General features: G+C 43.1%; 1 protein-coding gene across 2 annotated transcripts in view; it reads right to left on the minus strand.

The window, feature by feature from the left end:
• GOLPH3 (golgi phosphoprotein 3) overlaps positions 1-21,123 on the minus strand; it is a 37,333-nt gene that overhangs the window by 11,254 nt on the left and 4,956 nt on the right. The window contains exon 2 of one of the 2 annotated variants that reach the window (XM_077346923.1): positions 4,958-5,089. The exons of the other annotated variant lie outside the window; for it this stretch is intronic. Within the exon in view, the coding sequence (XP_077203038.1) occupies positions 4,958-5,089 (132 nt within the window). The remainder of the gene's footprint in view (positions 1-4,957; positions 5,090-21,123) is intronic. 2 annotated transcript variants of the gene reach the window in all.

The raw sequence follows: 21,123 nt of genomic DNA on the forward strand, positions 1-21,123 counted from the left end.
GTTCATGTTTTCTTGGTGCTCAATAATAAATTATTTTCTGTCTATCTGATCGTGTTGTGTTGTATATCCTTGCTTGACGGGGGACCCTGGAACCTGAGAAGTGCTCCTAGAAGGTCTGAGGGAGGGAGGGAGGGAGGGAGGAAGGGAGGAAGGGAGGAAGGAAGGAAGGAAGGAAGGAAGGAAGGAAGGAAGGAAGGAAGGAAGGAAGGAAGGAAGGAAGGAAGGAAGGAAGGAAGGAAGGAAGGAAGGAAGGAAGGAAGGAAGGAAGGAAGGGGTCCAATTCAAAGAGCTGATATATTGACCTATAAATCCCTATACAGCTTAGTTCCACCTTCCCCCATATAATAATAATTTAGTTATTTATTAATGAACTTATCCCCCACTGCTTTCCAAAGACACTCAGCAGCTTACAAACATAAAAACCCCTATATAAAAAACCCCATTTAGCTCTGAGACAATAAGACCCCCTACAAGCCACAAGATTGGCCAAAATTCCCTAGTCCCTCAAGCAGACCTCTCTAGAGGTGGAGGTGTAGATGCAATACCAAACCAAGCCTGAGGAGGTGCCATGTTGTTCTTAGCAATAGCCTTCACCAAAGACCTGGTGGAAGAGCTCTGTTTTGCAGACCCTGCAGAACTGTAACAACTCCATCAGGACCCTCAGCTCTCCCAGGAGCCCATTCCACCAGGGCAGGGGCAGGGCCAGGACCAAAAAGGCCCCGACCTGGTGGAGTATAAACTTACCTGTTTACTCTGGAAGGCCTGCTTTGGCTGCCCAGCAATCTGAGGCTAGATGCATGGCAAATCAAAACAAAGGCCTTCTCAACTGTGCCACCAAAACTTTGGAACTCCCTCCCCAGTGAGATTTTTCTTCCTCCCTCAGATGTTTTCTTCCACCAGCAGAGGAAGACTTTTATGTTTCATTTGGAGTAGTCCCAGTAAACTTTAATTGTCCCCTCCCCTTGGTTGTGTTGTGTTTATTTATACATTTTGATTGTTATTATTGTTAAAATATTGTATATGTCTATGTATTTTAAAAATTAATTAATCCATTTATATACCACCCTCCATGGAGGCTCAGGGTGGTTCACATGAAACAAAGGAATATGTTGTTTTTCAATGCTTTCATGTTTTAAAAATAGCAATAACTTACTCTTTGCCACCCTAGGGGTCCTATTTGGATGGAAAGGTAGCATAATAATGTTTATTAAATATATTAAATATATAAATATACGTTTTACATAGGCCCGACTTGGGCCCGACATAGGCCTTAATGCAATGGGATCCCCGAGCTGCAATTTTTTTACTAGCATCACCCTGGACCCTGGAATTTAATTTTCTTTAAATCCTCAAAAGCTGAAGTTTTTTCCATTTTCAGAACGGAAAAGCTATCGAGAGCCAGCTTGGTGTAGTCATTAGGAGTGCGAACTTCTAATTTGGCAAAGCCGGGTTTGATTCCACTCCCCCACATGCAGCCAGCTGGGTGACCTTGGGCTCGCCACAGCACTGATAAAACTGTTCTGACTGAGCAGTAATATCAGGGCTCTCTCAGCCTCACCCACCCCACCCCACAGGGTGTCTGTTTTGGGGAGAGGAAAGGGAAGGGGATTGAAAGCCGCTTTGAGACTCCTTCAAGTAGAGAAAAGCAGCATATAAGAACCAACTCTTCTTCTGCTGCTGCTTAAATCTAGGGAAATCGTTCTGTTCATTTTATGTTCAAGACACATGTAACACAACTGTGAAAAACATCCTCATCTCTGTCAGAGGAATAAAAACAATGAAGAGAAGCTTCAGGCAAAAATCCAATGGAGTAGAGTCTACTGGTAATGGAAGAACAGAACTACATCTGTTCTTCCTACACTCATGCACTTTTTGAGAGATTTACATGGAAGCTACAAATGTGGAGACCAATAAGCATATGCTAAATGCATATAAACTCTAACTCTAACTCTAACTATTGAAAAAAAGCTCCATGAATGTAACTCTAATGCCAGCAAAAGCACCACTGGTGAGTTCCCCTCAGCTGGAGCCTTGTCTTAAAATATGCCTTAAATTATACAGAAAATGTAAGGCAATTTGCTTGGTCAGATGTGTTTTTTGAATAATGCATATTCTGGCCCTCCCTTAAAAGTACTTCAGTAAAACATTTAGAACAAACGTTGTGTCATGCAAGTAATTAAGGACTTTCGGTATTTCAAGACACATTCCTGCATGTCTGTTAAACCGAAGCACTTTGAAAGCTTTGCAGGAGAAAAAGGATTCATTTCAAGCTAATCATAACTAAATGCAGCTGAACCAGATTAACGTAAGCTATAACTCCAGCTCACACAAAGATTCAATTCTGAACAGAGAGGCAGTGTGTGGAAACTTTTCAAATATGCTTTTTAAATAGGTGGGCAAAAATAATATTGACAGGGCAGGGTGCCAACACAACTAAATTTGCGGGAGAAGGCAATGCGATGTTTCTCCCACGACAGGAACACCTCAGGAAAACAAATTATCTTCACATTACCGGGAAGGGGGCGGGAGAATCAACTGCGAAGAGCAATGCACAGATTAATCCCTTCACTAGGCTTTGGATATAGCAAACTGTAGGAGCATAAACCTATGGCACTGCCTATAACATTAAGTATGTGGCTTATGGAATTTCAGTTCCTGATTCGACTGACACATCTAAATAACACATATGTTACCTTCTTTAAAGCAGGGGTAGTCAGCCTGTGGTCCTCCAGATGTCCATGGACTACAATTCCCATGGGCCCCTGCCAGCGTTTGCTGGCAGGGGCTCATGGGAATTGTAGTCCATGGACATCTGGAGGACCACAGGTTGACTACCCCTGCTTTAAAGCATTTCTGTAAATGTTAAGAAAAAAAGCCATGTCAGGCAGCCAATTATAGTATCGTACCGTTATAGTACGATATTTCAAGGAGCACTCCTACATTTCTGGCAAACTAAAGAATCCTGGAAGCTTTGTGGGAGAAGAATAAAATTCATTTTGAACTGTTATTCCCTCTAAAATGCTACTGGACTTCTGTTTTCTTTTCCAGCGGCAGACGAACACATTTGCCCATCTAGCGTGATCAAGGTTTTTTTCAGAAAGGCCTGCTAGTCAACTGAATAGCCAAATACTGCAAAATATTTCACTAGACCAAGAATGCTGCCATAAGGGTAACAGCAAATCCATTTATTGATTGACGGATGGATTGATCGATCATGTGGCACGTGTGTTATGTAGGTAGGAAAGCCTAAGATTGTCTGGTGTGCAGGCAAGAGACGTTCAGAAAGAGTTTGTAATTGCCTGCCCCTGTGTCACGACCATGGTATTCCTTGAAGACCGACCCTGCCTAACTTCCAAGATCTGGTAGGATTGGGCTTCCCTAGGCTATCCAATATAGGAGCCTCTTGTGGCGCAGAGTGGTAAGGCAGCTGTCTGAAAGCTTTGCCCATAAGGCTGGGAGTTCAATCCCAGCAGCCGGCTCAAGGTTGACTCAGCCTTCCATCCTTCCGAGGTCGGTAAAATGAGTACCCAGCTTGCTGGGGGGTAAACGGTCATGACTGGGGAAGGCACTGGCAAACCACCCCGTATTGAGTCTGCCATGAAAACGCTGGAGGGCGTCACCCCAAGGGTCAGACATGACTCGGTGCTTGCACAGGGGATACCTTTACCTTTACCTTTAGGCTATCCAAGTCGGGACAGCATCCAAAAAAGCAAAGTGTTGCCTACACAATGGTTTTCTTGGGTTCATGAGATCTTTGATGATATTTGACCAGTTCTTATTTCACAAAAGTATCATTTGTCAGGAAAGGCCACATGCCCCCTAGCCCTGCCGCAGACTGGGGCAAACCTATCAGTACCGCAAAACTTCTCACACAGGCCACCTGCTATCGGTGTAGCCATTTCCAGACAGGAGTACAACAGTGGCAAGGGCCTAAGACCCCCCTCCCCCCAAGGTGTATTGATTTTGATTTAAATGAATGTCACAGATTCAAAGCAGCAGCAATTTACTTTGTTTCTGTCATGGGCATATGATCAAACCTTCTGAGAATCATTGTATCTAATTCTCAACATGGTGCCTTCTGCAGATCTGTAAATCCAGAGATTGGCGTCATATACAGGAGAAAGACTCCAAGTTTGCAAAAACAGGGGGGGGGGAAGAGGGGGGAGCCAAAAATTTAAAAACGGAGCAATAGGGGGAGGGGGAGGCAGAGCAGCAGAATTACTTCACCCCCATCCCTCAAATTTCATGTGGATCCCAGAGGCAGCACTGCCGGGGGGGGGGGGGACGTGGTTAGGAGCAGGTCCCTAATCTGCTGCTGCCAGGTGGGTGAGGGGAGAAACCAACCGCCTGCTCCCCACCACCATTGCTGGCCACTGTGTGAGTGTTGTAGGCACATTGGGAGTGGGAGCCACCACCCACCAGCAACTGGCTGCCATGTGATCCAGACAAGCAGAGCCAGCAGCTCTGCAGTGGGGCTGGCTGGCAAGTGGCTGCCCAGTGAGAAAGCAGGGTGAAACTTGGAGACCCCATAGAACCCCATAGAACAGGGGTAGTCAAACTGCGGCACTCCAGATGTCTGTGGACTACAATTCCCATGAGCCCCTGCTGGCAGGGGCTCATGGGAATTGTAGCACATGGACATCTGGAGGGCCGCAGTTTGACTACCCCTGCCATAGAATCTTGCAGGTCCCCCAACTGTTAAATTATATTTTTGTATTTATAAAGTTAATGCTATATCAATGCTTAACAATTCTTAACAGATTAATGTCTGACTAGCCAACTGACCCCCTCTTTTTGTTTGGTCTGATGCCCAACCCTAAGCTTCGTACAAATACTATTACGCTGGGTAAGCTTGCAATGGGCACGATACATTACCACCATGCTAAATCAGCTTCTGCAAAGCTACATGGGATGCTGCTAAGAACTATGCATGACTCGGTCCTCATCCTTTTCTTACCTTTCTAGTTAACAGGCTTTTGCGTCTCATTCCAAATGCCTCCAGCTGAAGACGCCCTCTCAGTGCCAACTCAATTAACATGCAGCCACGCAGCCCGGAGGAAATGCAATCATTCCAAAATGATGTGTAACCCTGGTGAACAAAAAGAGTCCCAGCAAATTTTAAGTAAACATCTGTGTAAAAGATAAATTATATTGCTACTATCACTTCATAGGAAAGTAATTTCCGCTCTCCCTACATTTACCCAAAGGAGCTATACAATTCAGCTGTAGTCTAAATATAGGAGATGAGTGTATTTTCCCCCCCCCCCCCGTCTGTATCTTGTAGCACAGTGAGAAAATCTTAATGGGCTTCCATGAAGCTTCATGAAACACAAATATCTATACACAGAATCCTGTAATGTAATCCAGACCTGAAATATTGGCTCCTTATACCAGGGGTAGTCAACCTGCGGTCCTCCAGATGTTCATGGACTATAATTCCCATGAGCCGCTGCCAGCAAACACTGGCAGGGGCTCATGGGAATCATAGTTCACGAACATTTGGAGGACCACAGGTTGACTACCCCTGCCTCATACCACTGGGACACTACACATTTTGACAAAATGATATGTTTCCCAGGGTATAGGAAGTGAGATACAATTTGGTCAAAGTTGGGCTGTTATCTGATAAATCAAAAACCACAGCTGTTTCAAACTAGGCCCATGGTTCTTCTGACTATGCAAGCAACTTTAACAGCCAGCAGAATACTGGGCCTGGAAAAACCATTCACTTTGAAGCGGGCATAATTGCGATTTCATCAGCTTGTAAGGGCAACACGGTTAAAGCCACAAATGACATGCCAAAATTCTTTATCCTGGTTCATTTTTACAACAACCTGATAACATAAAACAACCTGATAACGTAAAGCAAGTTTTGTTAACCCGTATTACTTGACATTAATTGTGGGGGCTCTGTTTTGGAAAAGAAGCAAATGTTTTACAGCCCAGGACTTCTAAAATTTTACAAAACATACCTGTTCTAACTTTACAGGTTCTTCAGTTTGACCTAGACTATAAACCTCTCTAGTTATATACATATATTCTAAGAAATGTTACTACATCCCCACAAGGCCAGTTTCTACACATACCTTCTGCCACTTTGCCTCATTTTATGATTTGTACAAACATCCTCTCCCCAAAGAGTGCTATTTTTCACATTAAGGAGTACTCAATAATAAAAATGCAATAATTAGTGACCAAAAAGCATACCGTTTTTGATTGCCTACATGACGTAAAACAAATCTCTTTCTGTGTTTATTCCTCCCTTTTATGCTGGGCAAGATAGGCTACACCACGGGTAGTCAACCTGTGGTCCTCCAGATGTCCATGGGCTACAATTCCCATGAGCCCCTGCCAGCGTTTGCTGGCAGGGGCTCATGGGAATTGTAGTCCATGAACATCTGGAGCACCACAGGTTGACTACCCCTGGGCTATACCACCTGCCCGAACTTGAGGAGGGGTGAAGAGATCACATAAAACAGCTACCAACCAAGGCCCATCAAAGTGCACGGACCCTCTTACTAGACCCTTATCCGTTAGAATAGCACAACCCCATTTCTCCCATTCAGCAACCCCAGTGTAGTTCACATAGGGACCGTTTATGCACTGGAGGTTTCATGCCAGGCTGCTGGCTGGAGTTTTAGTCATGGCAGGTTGTCCCACTTCTACCTGTACCCACACAGGGGAGCATTTGGCCTGGTGCATCTCATCTGACTCCGATTTGTGCTCTTGCACGGGAACTGGGGCAGTAAAGTTCTCAGTGCGTAAACGGTCTAAGAGGCCCCAAGTTAGTCACTCAAAACACACGCTCCACCTATCCAATCCGATCTGTCCTTCGACAAAAAAAAAAAAAAAATACATGCACAACAAATCAAAGACAGCCTGCAAATTGAATTTCTAATGTATGTATTATTTCAATTTGTTTCTCTATTTATTTGGTACAGACTGATTGTGGGTGCAGGAAGCGATCTTCCCCATGCTATTTTGAGCCACAACAGTTTTGTTATAGTGATCTACGAAAGAGGCTGAAAGTCAAGGAGACTTGATTGCAATTTTATTTAGAAAATACATTCCCTCTTGCCAAGTTACTACTCCTACACGAGAAAAGATGTGATTTCTGCCCCTTTCTGCTACTTTGGATACAAGAAGTTAGAATTCACATAGTCTCACCTATGATGCAGAGCACATTAACAAATACTACAGAAAACTATCTATGGCCAATTCTGTTAAAAGATAAAAGGATTACATTTCAAGGGTCTGGAGTCTCGATCAATGTGAGCTAACTTACTCTCTGGCATAACAAACCACAGACCTCTTCTCAGAAGAAGGCTGGAGAATGGGACATTCCATTTACGCTCATTCTTTTCATTCATTCATTCATTCATTCATTCATTCTATTATATTTGTATACTGCCCTCCCCTGAGGCTCAGGGTGGTTCACATGGAACGGAAAAATAGTACATGGAACTCTGTTTATAGAACATATAATTGCCTAGCTCTACATAACATAAATGGACCCCAACCATAGTAGCACTGGCAGCCATAACTGAAGGTAACATTCTATTTGAAATAGCAGTTTGAACACGTCCGTGGCTCAGAACGGGTGTATGGATTCCTGGGAGGGAGGTAAAGAGCCCCGTAGATGCTGCTGAATTCGGTCAGCCTCAACCATATGCCTGGCGGAAGAGCTCCTTTTAGCAGGCCCTGCCGAACTGCTTTAGTTTACAATCATACATTATCATGCAACTTCAATGCAACTTCAATGATCTAGAACGTCATGATGATGCCATAGCATGTATGAGGAACAATGGGAAGAAAGTGGCTCATTATTCGCAATATGGTTTTGGAGGACTTGTTCACTTGTAAAATAATCATGCATGACTACAGAATTAAACTGGCTCCACTATAAAAGGTGCATACTCACATCCCAAATTACACTAGGTATTCTTCAAATACTAGAAGAAGAAGAAGAAGAGTTGGTTCTTATATGCCGCTTTTCCCTACCCAAAGGAGGCTCAAAGCGGCTTACAGTCGCCTTCCCATTCCTCTCCCCACAACAGACACCCTGTGAGGTGGGTGAGGCTGAGAGAGTTAAATTACGGAAGTTGCCAGCTGTGATTGTGGTGCTAATAGTGCTGTGACACTCCAATTGCTCCAAACTGCTGTGTTCACTTGGAAGACCTGTTGTCAGCGTTTCATGCTACAGGCAAAATACTTTTGCAGCAGCAAAATAGGTTGTGTTCTCTTTATACTTCCCCTTCACAAAAAGCAAAATGAAATTTAGTCATGCAAGATAGTAATACAAAGAACACAAATATGCAACCTTTAATCAGCAGATTGAGAACCTGTTGGTAGAAATTAAAGATATAACAAATCAATAAAGATTTATCAGAGAGAACCAAACTTATTCTTCTTCCAAACTAGTTATGTTGCAAGTTAAGGGAACTTTTCTTCTAGCAATACATGCCTGACTTTTAATAGCACCATAAATTTTTATATTCTCCCATATCTGAAAAGTCATCAATGTTGAGGTTCTCATAATAAGCAAATTAAATTAAAATCTGCTAACTGGACAAAGGGATCATTTAAAATTCTTTAACCTGCTGGAATATTTCTTACACACAGAGTAATGTATTTTCAATAACATACTGTTAAAAATTAGCAATAAAATTAACAGGGAACTGGCTGCTTGTCTATCAGGCTCCCAGATCACCCTTGTTAAAAGCTAAGTTAAGTTTTTAATAGATCCTCTACAAGTCCACAAAAAAGAAAGTAAGCAAATGTACCTCAAGCTGCTCTCTGAAATATGAATACTGAGGGATGGGAACCCTGGAAGTAGGCAACAATGTCAGGCAAAAAGACAGAATCACAGAATCACAGAGTTGGGAGGGGCCATACAGGCCATCTAGTCCAACCCCCTGCTCAACGCAGGATCAGCCCAAAGCATCCTAAAGACCCCAATATTCACCTACATGTACTGTGCCAGAGGGAAATTAAAGCCCAGTTATGCTTACAGCTCTTAAGGGACCGACTGGTTGATACAGGGAAAGCTGGCTCATCAGCTAAGATTTGTTGCATCAGCTCTGCGTGTAAACAAGTAGTGCACACTGGCTTCAACATTACTGGACACCTCAGTGGCTTTGAGCCAGTTATAACCAACAAGGAAGCAGCTGTCATGCATGCAGGTTATTTTTTTTTCTATTAATAATATACAAGGTTATTTCAGCTAAATTCTCCATGTCTAATAAGAGCATATGGATGGAAGTCTGGAGAGATAGCCTCTATCTCAAGAGGCACAAACCCATCTGGAGAGAGGGGGGGGGAAACAAGACCAAAAGAAAAATACAAAACCTACGGCTAACACAAAGGGGCCCTGAGAAGTCCCACAGCATAAAGGCGAACTTGATGTAAGCAAAACTCAGAATGCCTTACTCCAGCACACACACACAAACACACACAGAGAGAGAGAGAGAGAGAGAGAGAGAGAGAGAGAGAGAGAGAGAGAGAGAGAGAGAGAGAGAGAGAGAGAGAGAAAGCTCCATGCTGACTACCCAAAAACAACTGTGTGTGGTTTTTTCACTCAGCTGCAGTAAGTGGACACACTGTTTCACCAGAGCAGCCTGTTAACACATCCCACCATTGCGTTTTCCCAAAGCACCGTTAGCTGGCTTGAGTTCACAGAGGAGCACAGATGCCCAGGAGCAGATAAAATAAGACTGCAGCAGAATTAACTCTTAATTCTGCAACAGGTAGCTTAGCGGTTCAATATGAGTTGTGAGCTGAGAAATTTCTGGACTAAATCTCTCCTGGGTAAGAACTCACTAGACAAGTGGTCATCAACCTTTCCAGACGCGGGATCTACCTTTAGTCTCCAGGTGGCAGGAAAGGACCCAATGAGGTACATGCACTCAAAATCGGAGAAGCTGCCAGAGATATGACCTGACCAATGTTATCATCAGGTTCTCAGGCAGCAGACCGAGACAGCTGGGGAAAAGGAAACATTGAGCAAGAGGTCAGTGCAGCCGGCTGAGAAATTCTTTGCACCACAAACCCTCTCTTTTGCTTTCCTTCCCAATCAAGACCACTCACAACTTGGCCATCAAATGTGCCTCACCCACCCCTGTTGCATGGAGTCTCCCCCTGTGGTAAAATGTAATCCTCTCCACTGAATGACCATTTCTCACTGTCTGGCCACACATTTCAAGATGTGTGCAAAGTGAAGCAGATGCGTTGTGATGTTACTCTCCAGACATGAGCAGTTCCAGAGGGCAGCCATGTTGGTCAGCAGCAGACCAGTTAGATTCAAGAGTCAGTCCCCCCTTCATCAGACACAAGCAGACTGAAGAAGGGAGCTTTGACTCTCAAAATCCCATATCCCCGAAATCTTGTTGGTCTCTATGATGCTACTGGACTTACATCTGTTACACACGAGCAGGTGCTGCTTTTGGGAAGGGCCTGCTGTTCTTGCCCATGGCACCTCAACATGAACTTGTGAGCTAGTTAGGATTACTCCACGCCACATATGAGGATGGATCCAGTGAGAGGTTTAGCATGAAATATATTTTCCCCTGAAGCAGACACAATCGCTGGCTAAAACTCAACAATTGATCTCATTGGCAGGAAGTTAATACCTGACAAGTTGCCTCTCATGGCCTCCTGAAAAACCAGGCTCAATTTCCCCAGTGCCCACAGAAAAACCTTCAAGTAGTCCAAGAAACCCCACATTTGAAATATATCTCAGAGGGCAAAACTTCTCTGCGACAGGTGATGCATTTTGCATATATAACACCAAGCAATCAAATCAAATCTGCAACACAACCTGTCATGTCTCCTAAAACTTAGAAGCTGAAGATTCGGGGAGATTTCCTGATGCCCTAAATCTTTCTCCCCTTCCCACCCTTTCTTTTTACTCCGCATCAAGCCTGGAAAACTTGAAAGCTTGCACAATTATTTCTGATATCACGGTTGTACCTAAGAAGGCACTAAATTACTTGTGTCTTTTGAATTTTCTGTGGATCAACAGGGCTATTTAAAAGCTTAGGATCCACTGATGTAATGCCAACCATCACCTGATGTTATGTCTTTAACCTAAGCTCTCTAAGAAGCAAACGTCAAAACCTACTACCAAAACCTACTCAACAGGCACAAAAGACTGTCTTTGTACAAAACAAAAAAAATTACAGCCAGGTCTTCCTCTCCGTCGCTCTCAGCCGCATCTTTTAATAAACGTGCCAGAACTATTTATCCTCACCACAAAACACCAAGCATTCCTTTCAAGACCCAACAGCCTTTCCAACCACCCGAATATCTGAATGCAAGAATTTTAGTCTTCCAAGTTAACCGTCTTACAGCCACAAGCTGTCTCAATAGTTTTAGATGTTCCTTACCCCCAAAACTCTTAACCATAGTTTAAATGCTATTGTTAAAGAAACACAACACTTTTACCCTCTGACACTGAACAAGAACACACATTGTATATACAACACCTATTCTCCAATGCCTATCCTAGTTACCAGTTTACTTCCAATTCAAAATGCTGGTCAGCACCCACAGCATATAATGGAGCATCTTCTCCTATATGACGCCTAACAACCCAGAGTTTAAGATCAGCTGATCAGGCATCACTCCATCAGGAGCTGAATCTCTTTGGCTGTGGAAGAAACTCAAAATCTTTTCTATTCTTCTAGATTACCAACATTTAACTACAATCAGTGGAAAGTGTGGTTGGTTTGTTTACACGTCTACATTTGTTTTAAAAAAACTGTAAAATGATCATAAGCATTTCAGACAATATATGAAGAAGATGGGAAATAATAAATGTTAATGTGCCACGAAATCTATATCTCATCTTTCTTCCCTCTGATCCCTTTTCTTCAACATTAGGTGCCTATTCAGTAAACTTTGCAGTCTCTTAAGCTTTAGAACCATACATGTTGCACAGAATGACTCTGGCTACAAACTGAAGAGCAGCAAAAGTATCTTATATCATTCTCTTCTCCTCCATTTTATTCTTACAACAATTCTGTCAGGTAGGTGATACTTACAAAATGTGACCGAACCAAGGTTACCAAGGGACTGAACCAAGGGATTGAAAAATAGAGGACTCCTTCAAACTACTAGTGGTAAGAGCTACAGTAAAATGCTTCAATAATAAACATCTCTTCAAAAAGTAAATTAACAGTGTGATACTTTTCAGATGAATGCAAAAGCGGTTTCCTACTTATTCCTACTTACTGTGAGTTTAAATGGACTCTGGGGAATGGTAGAGGACAGAAAGGCCTGGAGGATCATTGTCCATGGGGTCGCAATGGGTTGGACATGACTTTGCACCTAACAACAACTTATTCCCAACATTCATTGATACCTCCTTGCAGGAGGGAATAATGCACCATGTCACTCAGGATACATGGCATTAAAGTTGTTACAGCATGTTGGGTTGCTGCAGGTACAGCGTTTTATAGGCTGCATTCCAATGCTGGCAAACCCTCCAACAGAATGAATTCATTAAGATGTAAAACAAAACCAACAAAATATCTGCAACCTGAGCTGGTTTTCAAATGGCTGGGCACACGTAAAGGTGGGGGAGGGAATTCATGTTCAAACAAAGAGGAGGCTCCCCAATAAAGGGTTCTAGGATTTTCACTGTAAGACTGATGACAGATCATCGTTTTGAGTTTTGTACATCATTTAATTTGCCTTACATAGCCAATATAGAAATTGACTTTAGTTGATGCTACCTTATTCACTGACAGGGCCTACTGCCAAGTTAAAATCTGGTTCATTACATATACATTGCTCTTTACATTGCACCACAAATACCTTTGTCACTGAAAATGTTTTCCTAGCACTGCAAAGCCTGACTTCATCTCTTCTCACCTATAATTAGATTTCTAGAGGAATATCTCCCATACTCTTCACGTGAACCTTGAGGGACCTGTCAACCTCTTTTGTAATTCAGATTCCTGTCTTGCCCTTTCTTCACTTCCCACCTTGAAAGACTTGTCACCCTCTTTTGTAATTCAGATTCCTGTCTTGCCCTTCATTCACCTCTCTCCATGGGCAAAAGGGTATTGGACAACATTGCCTGCATACTATTGACAAAGCATCATTTGTCCAGAAATGTACTAAGACATGTCAATTTCATCCAGGAAACTGACCTGGCCAAGAATGTGTACCAGCAGAAAACGAAATATACCATTTCTAGCTGGATGCTGCATCCCTCCGGGTAGACCTTAGAGCAGTGGTTCCCAACCCCCGGTCCAGGGACCGGTACCGCTCCGTGTATCAGTCGGTACTGGGCCATGGCTCCTCCTCGTCGTTCTCCCCGGCTGTTGCCTCAGGGGCTGCCCTGCCAGTCTGCCGCCAGCTCACCTTTGGTGTTCTCCGGCAGCCGCCATGGCTGGGGCTCCCCCTCGGCATGGCACTACGCAGCTGCTGCTGGCAGTGCCCCCCCAGTGGGCGGCAGGAGTTCAGGGGTGCCAGCAGGAAAGCAAGTGGTGCAGGGGCTCAGGTGGCGGCGACATCCCTCGGCAAAAGACTACCCCCACCCCGGGCCTCGGTAAAATTGTCAAGTGACGACTGGTCCCCGGTGGTAAAAGGTTGGGGACCACTGCCTTAGAGTATGCAGAGAGAGACCATTGTCCTCATGAGGGGTTTTCCCACTGGCTTTTCTCTCACCCTAGACTGTTAATAAGGCTAATTGATGGGATAATTGATGGATTGCTAGGTGGGGGAGGGTTTAGCCTGTCATTGGATGTAGAATGGTTTTAAGCTAGGGATGGTTTATATTTTATTGTGGGATTTTAAATGTTGTAACCTGCTAGAAGCCAGCTTGCTGGGAGCAGTGGGCAATAAATCAAATCATCATCATAATCAATAATACAAAATAATAGCAGCACCTGGGAATTTGCTCATTCCTTTGATAGCCTCAAATGCTTTCCTCACACCTGTGGCCATAGCTTTCCTAATTAATTCATGCTTACCTCAGCCATCTCCCTTCATTAATTACCAGAGCATCAAACACTCTGACGTTCTTACTAGCCACTCTTTTGTCTTCACTTGGGAAATCCATAAGGGTTCATCCTGTAGCAAGTATCAGTATCTGGTAACCCAATCAAAGGCTTTTTCCTCAGCAATGACATAGCCATTACCTCGTCTCCATTTCTTTGCCTTACCCCGGCAAACACATTGCATTCTTTATTTTAGGGGCTAACTGCCCAGCCTTAGCCCCAAGACATGAAATTGGGTACTTAAGCAGATATACTGGGCTACAGCTGTGTGTGCTGTTCTCAGATCCAAACTGCATCATGGAGCAGTACACAAGCCATCTTACTGCCTCTCCATTAGATTTCCTCATGTCATGAAAGGTAACTATTCATCTTTCCTTGACCCAAATTATTACACCCTGTATTGCACCATCTCAACCCTTCTTGTATGGGCTTGTGTGAGTTTAAATAGCATGTAAGAGTGTTATGTTTTTTTTAATTTATTTTTCAATATTTTTTAAATTCATTTCAAATTTGGTCTCTGTGTGAGTTTTCTGAAGGGAACAACCACATAAACCCCATTGTAAATCAGGTCTCCTAAGATGTGCTAATTCAGGAGATAAATCTATTCTTCTACCATCAATGAACGGGTATAAACAAGCAACAATAAGTTAATACACATTAATTTGTGTCATACAGAAATATATATTCTTAAGAAATTAATACACAAGTATTTCTGTATCATGCAGCAAAATATTTTCTGGTGGGAAATGATAAGTTTGTACTTCTGAGGATCACTGATAGCACAATAAAACCACTGCTGAAAATACTAGGTGCCACAATTAAAATTATAGGCACTGTAGTGACCTGGCACCTGAGATTTGTAGAGCCCTGAAATAGGAATATCATACGACTGGACTATTAAAAGGGATTGATGTAACAGTTACTAAACATGCATATGAAGGGAAGCTCATAAATTCCTATTAAATCTGAAATATATCTTATAATTTTTCTGTTTTTAGATTGTACATTTCAAGTTTATCCAAAGGGTGCCAGAAAACTAAGTAAGCAGTTATCTTTTACTTACAGAACCACCTCTGCAACTTGATATTTTGCTTTAGTATACAACTTCTCACCAAGATGTTACCATATGAGCTTTAAAAGGCTTCTGCTGCTCTTTCCTCTAAAATAATGTTCTGTCCATACTATTTTAATGTTGCTCTTTTAAGCAGTTGGTTTCACTTGGCTCTTCACAACTTGAGAACAAAAAGTTAGTCATATTATTATGAGAAACTAGCTTCAAAGCCCGTTCCTAAGAACGGGCCTTGAAAGGGTCCCCTCCCCAGATCAAGTGGGGCAGGTGGGGGCTGGGCAGCTCGTTAGCAGGACCCACAGAGCTCCTTAGCAGTCAGCTAGTCAGCTCCTTAGCAGTCCTTAATGAGCAGTCAGCAGGCCAGGAGGCCCTCGTTAGCAAGCCCTTCACCACGACCCTTTGCCCGGGGCTTCTCCCCTTACCTGCTGCTGGCTCTAGGTACTGAGGTGTCTGAGAGCAAAGAGGATAGAGTCCGGGGACAGAGGGTGGGAGCTGCAGGGGCAGGGCCAATCAGGGCAAAGCTGGCTGCACCCTGATTGGCCCTATTCCAACTTGGACAGCCGGACAAGTCCCACCCCCTAGGCAGTTTCATAAATATATAGAGGAACAACAATGGATAAGGATGAGCAAATAAACAATGAACCCTACTCTAAACTTTCCTGCAAACAAAACTGCTATTGCAATGATGCATTCAGGAGCAAAATACGTATAAATTGCTCTTACTGGGGAGTGAGGAAACACTTGCATCCCATTTTAAGGGCATGGATGGCTCCTAATACACAGTGTGGACTTGCATAGGATGGCAGATTGTAACAGTCATAACAGCCAGCATGAAACATACAATGGAATAACAGGATAGTCGATTTGCCTGACTAGGATGCGTCTAAGCTGCAGGGAGGCCTCCCATGGCTCACCATCAACCAAAAGCCTCGTGGTAGAGCTCCGTTTTTGCAGGTCCAACAGAACTGTTTTCTGTAAAACTGGGGCGTTTATGCCTGCTCCTGTCTTGTCTGTTTCATGGCTCCAGTCTCTGAATTTAAGTATCCAAGAAGGTGACCATGTTGAGGATTACTATATTGATTCGAAATTCAACAGTAAGCTGAGTAATCATACTAGAATGATAATAAAACAACACAACCATCACTCTGTCTGTGTGCATCACACCCAAAACCTGAAGCAAGCCACATGCGGTGTTTAGCTTTTTGCTGAAAATAAGAGGGTGGGGATCCACAGGCAAAGGAGCCACTGAATACTCCTTTGACATGGAGCATAATATTATGAAGAAGGAAGAGCCACATGAATTACATCGTTTTGAAAACATAAGAGCCAAACTGGAAGAGACAGCGCCTTTTAGTTTTCATCCTAATTACTCTGCCTCCAGATTTTTCAAGCTACTGGATGCACTGTGCACTTTAAAATATTTTGGGACTTGAGGATACAATTAGAGAGCCCATTTATGTGAAATGTGAAGCATTTAGTGCACTGGTAAGTTTATACTTAAAACAAAAGAGCCTCTTGTGGCGCAGAGTGGTAAGGCAGCGATATGCTGTCTGAATCTGTCTGCCCATGAGGTTGGGAGTTCAATCCCAGCAGCCGGCTCAAGGTTGACTCAGCTTTCCATCCTTCCGAGGTCGGTAAAATGAGTACCCAGCTTGCTGGGGGGTAAACGGTGATGACTGGGGAAGGCACTGGCAAACCACCCCGTATTGAGTCTGCCAAGAAAACGCTAGAGGGCGTCACCCCAAGGGTCAGACATGACTCGGTGCTTGCACAGGGGATACCTTTACCTTTACCTTTACCTTTAAGTTTATACTGTGATTATGTGCCAAATAGAACCACACTGATATCTGATGGTGCTTGTTTGTTTTTTGTACTCAGTATTTTTCAACACAGTTCCACTGTATTTTGGTTTATGTACTCCTTTCACATAGGCAGATCACTACTGGGGCATAGCTTCTATGAAGTTTGTGATTATTATAATTTAATCTACTACCATTCATAAAGCATGCGAAGCTATCACTGTGAGTCCCCAAAGTCACAAGCAAAAGATTCCGAAACATGGACTGTGATTTTTGTCCTCAAGATGGAGTGAAATACATAAAACGACTCTTCTCCCCTGGCTGACAAAAACCACTGCATGTGTGAACAAAGCGCTACCTAACTTCCTAATCCCTCCCCTTACCTCCTCAAATTCTGAATGCCCCACCACAGATTTGTGAATTCTCCCCTGAGGGGCAGCCCAGCCTTGTTAAAAATTATTGCTCCTTTGCAAGGGTGGTGTAACAGGAGGCTCCACCTCTAAAGGCTTCTGTCTTAGCCTGTTTGAATGTTTATTCCTTGATGAAGGAACTCTGTATAACTACCACTCTGGCTATACAGTCTCACCCAACTGAGCTATTTTGAGTAGCTAAAGGTATACTTCTATCCAAATTGTTGATCTTCTAACCACAGTTTGTAATTTGTTGCTAAAATCAGTCTCCCAACCAAAGAGCTAGAAAGGCACAAATGCAATACCAATTTTAAAACGGGGCCAAAGGACACCTAAGAAATTACTGGGAAGTTAGCTTAATGCCTGTGCCAGGTAAAATAGTAAAATTTATAAAGACAGAAAGTTGGATCTGATGGTAAATTTCAGATGATGGAGGCCAGGGAGATTTCTGCTGCTTGTTTTCTTCCAATGCAGGCTTCCATTTGGCTCCCATGCTGATCTTTGGGGTTCCCCTTTCCCCAGGACCGGCATTTTGGGAAACATTATGGGCTGCGGTACTGAGGGAATGAAAAAGTCTTGTTCCACTGATGGAAGTCTCTTCTAAAAGCACAAATTACATCTGAACTCAACCCTAAAATTATTACATACAGAGGGAAAAGATCTGCTGTGAAAACTCACATAACTTCATAAAGGGAAGTCCTACCTTAATAATCTTTTGCAGTTCTTTGATAAGGGCAATTTAGTTGCACATGATATAGGTGGGACTGCTCAAAAATCTTTTGACAGAATCTCCAACTAAAGATTCCTGAGTAAACTCAGTAGTCAAGGGTTAAGAGGGCAGATCTTCTCATGATTAAAAACTGGTTAAACAGGAAGCAGAAATTAGAAATAAATATACAGTAGGAACAAATGCACAGTTCTTGAACAGTGGGAAGAACGAAGATAGGGATTTTGTACCCTACTTTTCATTGCCTAAAGGAGTCTCAAAGGGGCTTATAATCTGCCGACCCTTCCTCTCTCCACAACAGAAACCTTATGAGGTAGGTGAGGCTGAGAGAGCTCTGAGAACTGCGACTGGCTTAAGGTTATCCAGCTGACTGCATGTGGAAGAGTGAGGACTCAAACCCAGTTCTCCAGATTAGAGGATGCCACTCTTAACTTCTCACTACACCAAACTGGAATTCTACTAGAATCAGTACTGGGTCCAATGCTATTTAACTTGTTCATAAATAAGGATGGAGTATAAATCCATAAACAAACAAAATCGAATTGGGGGTGAGCAATGCGGTGACCAGTTTTGCAGACGCAGAAAAACTCCAAAATGAACTTTCCAAATATCTGGAGAGTGGGGATTGCACAGAAATGTGGCAAATGAAGTACAATGTAAATAAGGTGACACAAACTGGGACACCAATCTTAACTTTGTATAATACTTATCATTGAAAAGAAAACATACCTTAGGGTTGCATCAGGCAGCTCAATGAAAACACTGAATCAGAGGTTTAAAAAAGCGCTAACTCCATGTTGGAGATTATTAGGACAGGGGTTGAAAATAAAACTGTGATGTCCTTGTGTAAATATATGGTACAGCCTCATGGTTGTTGTCTTTCAAAAAAGATACTGTAGCACTGAAAACGTACAGCAAAAGGCAAGGGACATGGTTAAAGAGATTCAAGGACCTTTCCTACAAGAATTGGCTAAAGAAAGAGTAGTTTAAAGAAAAGTAAACATTTGTGGAGCATGATAGGTAAAGGTAAAGGTATCCCCTGTGCAAGCACTGAGTCATGTCTGACCCTTGAGGTGACACCCTCTAGCGTTTTCATGGCAGACTCAATACGGGGTGGTTTGCCAGTGCCTTCCCCAGTCATTACCGTTTACCCCCCAGCAAGCTGGGTACTCATTTTACCGACCTCGGAAGGATGGAAGGCTGAGTCAACCTTGAGCCGGCTGCTGGGATCGAACTCCCAGCCTCATGGGCAAAGCTTTCAGACGGCTGCCTTACCACTCTGCGCCACAAGAGGCTCATGTGGGGCATGATAGAGGTTTATAAAATTATCCAAGGAGGAAGAGGGAGAGAATGAGAATTTGTTTCTCTTCCCATAACAGTAGCATTCATGGACATCCAAAACAGTTGAGAAGCAAAAGTCTGAGAACAAGACAAAACAAAGTAGTTCTTCACTCAACAAGAATTTGGTGGAATTCACTGCCAGCGCATGCGGCCATGGTCACAAGAACTGATGGCTTTAAACACAGGATTAGAGAAATTCATGGAGGAGAGGTCCATCAGTGGTTACTAGGCTTGATGATCAAAGGAAACCTCCAAGTTCAGAGACATTACATCCCAAATACCAGTGCCAGCAGCCAACCTCAAGCTGAGGGTTTGGCCTTCATGCCCCGTCCATTGAGCCTTCACAGCAACTGGTTGGCCACTGCATGATCTCTTCTAGGACTGACCAGTTTGTCCGCCTTGCAGTCCAAGGGACTCGCAAGAGTCTTCTCCAGCACCAGAGTTCAATACTTGGCAAATTAATAATGATGAATGATTAGGGGGAAAAAAAACATTTCTATAGCATTCTAGTCTGCAGAACAGGCTGCATTGGGCTGACAAATGCTGCCTTGATATACATCAGAACAGACTGTACTCTGAAGGCTGCACTCAATAGTTACAGTCTGCCTTTCAACCTGGAATACACAATGTATATAACTCCCCAGTTTCCTTATCAGGTAAGTTAACAATGGCTCAATTGAGACTTCAAGGAGCCAATCACCAACTCACACCCTTGTGAACAGGGTGGCCTTCCTGAGCTCATGCTCTTTTCTTTACCTTCTATGATGGTTTCAGCTCGCCAGGAGAGCATTCTAAAAATCCAATAAATAAATGGTTTGTCGTGGCTTTGAAACCAGGCAATCTGCAGTTAGTACTAACCGCAGTCTGCCTCAGCATCAAGGGCTGAAAACCAATTTGAAACCATCGTTTCAGTCTTTTAGTTGAAGCTTGATTTCAGTATTGGGGTAAATTAGTACTTCTAAACCATGGAAGGGTGAAAGAAGCAAGCCTGGTGGTTCATTCCCATCTGATGGGAGCCCCTTATAATTTGATTTAAAAAAAGACTTGCTGTGAGGATAAAATAAAATGGAGGAGCAGAGAATGATACTTTGAGTCCCCATTGGGGAGAATGTTGGAGGCACAGATAATTTAAACTAACAGTATTGCATAAGCCTGAGAAGTATGCAAGTAGAAACTTCTCAAAATTAAGGGAAGTCACTGCATCTGAACATACTTAGACCCATGTACATATAACTGCAGAATCACAATCCAAATCAATACCTATCACAAAACAGAGGCTGGATTTATTTTATACATATTTGTTAAAAAGCTTTCCTTGGCCAGTTTAATCTTCATAGAAACAAGAGATAATCAAGAGCTCTCTTTTCTGTTATACTTTAACATAGTTCCATTTTGAACTTGCTTCCTACGACCTCTAACACAGTTTATAACTTTCCCAGCAACAGGACATGCCAAGGCTAAAAGCCTTGGTTAAAATGGCACTACATCCATGGACACCATTTACAATGGGCCAACTTCCATACCCAAGTGGGCTTCCTCACAGATTTATCATACCAGGGAATTAGCATAGAATCATAGAGTTGGAAGGGGCCATACAGGCCATCTAGTCCAACCCCCTGCTCAACGCAGGATCAGCCCTAAGCATCCTAAAGCATCCAAGAAAAGTGTGTATCCAGCCTTTGCTTGAAGACTGCCAGCATAGACGATAAGCCTACATTTTTCAGCCATAAGAATACAGAACGCAGCACCCACTAACAGACTTCAAAATATT

This window comes from Paroedura picta, chromosome 7, assembly GCF_049243985.1.
Source record: "Paroedura picta isolate Pp20150507F chromosome 7, Ppicta_v3.0, whole genome shotgun sequence".
Taxonomy (NCBI): domain Eukaryota; kingdom Metazoa; phylum Chordata; class Lepidosauria; order Squamata; family Gekkonidae; genus Paroedura; species Paroedura picta.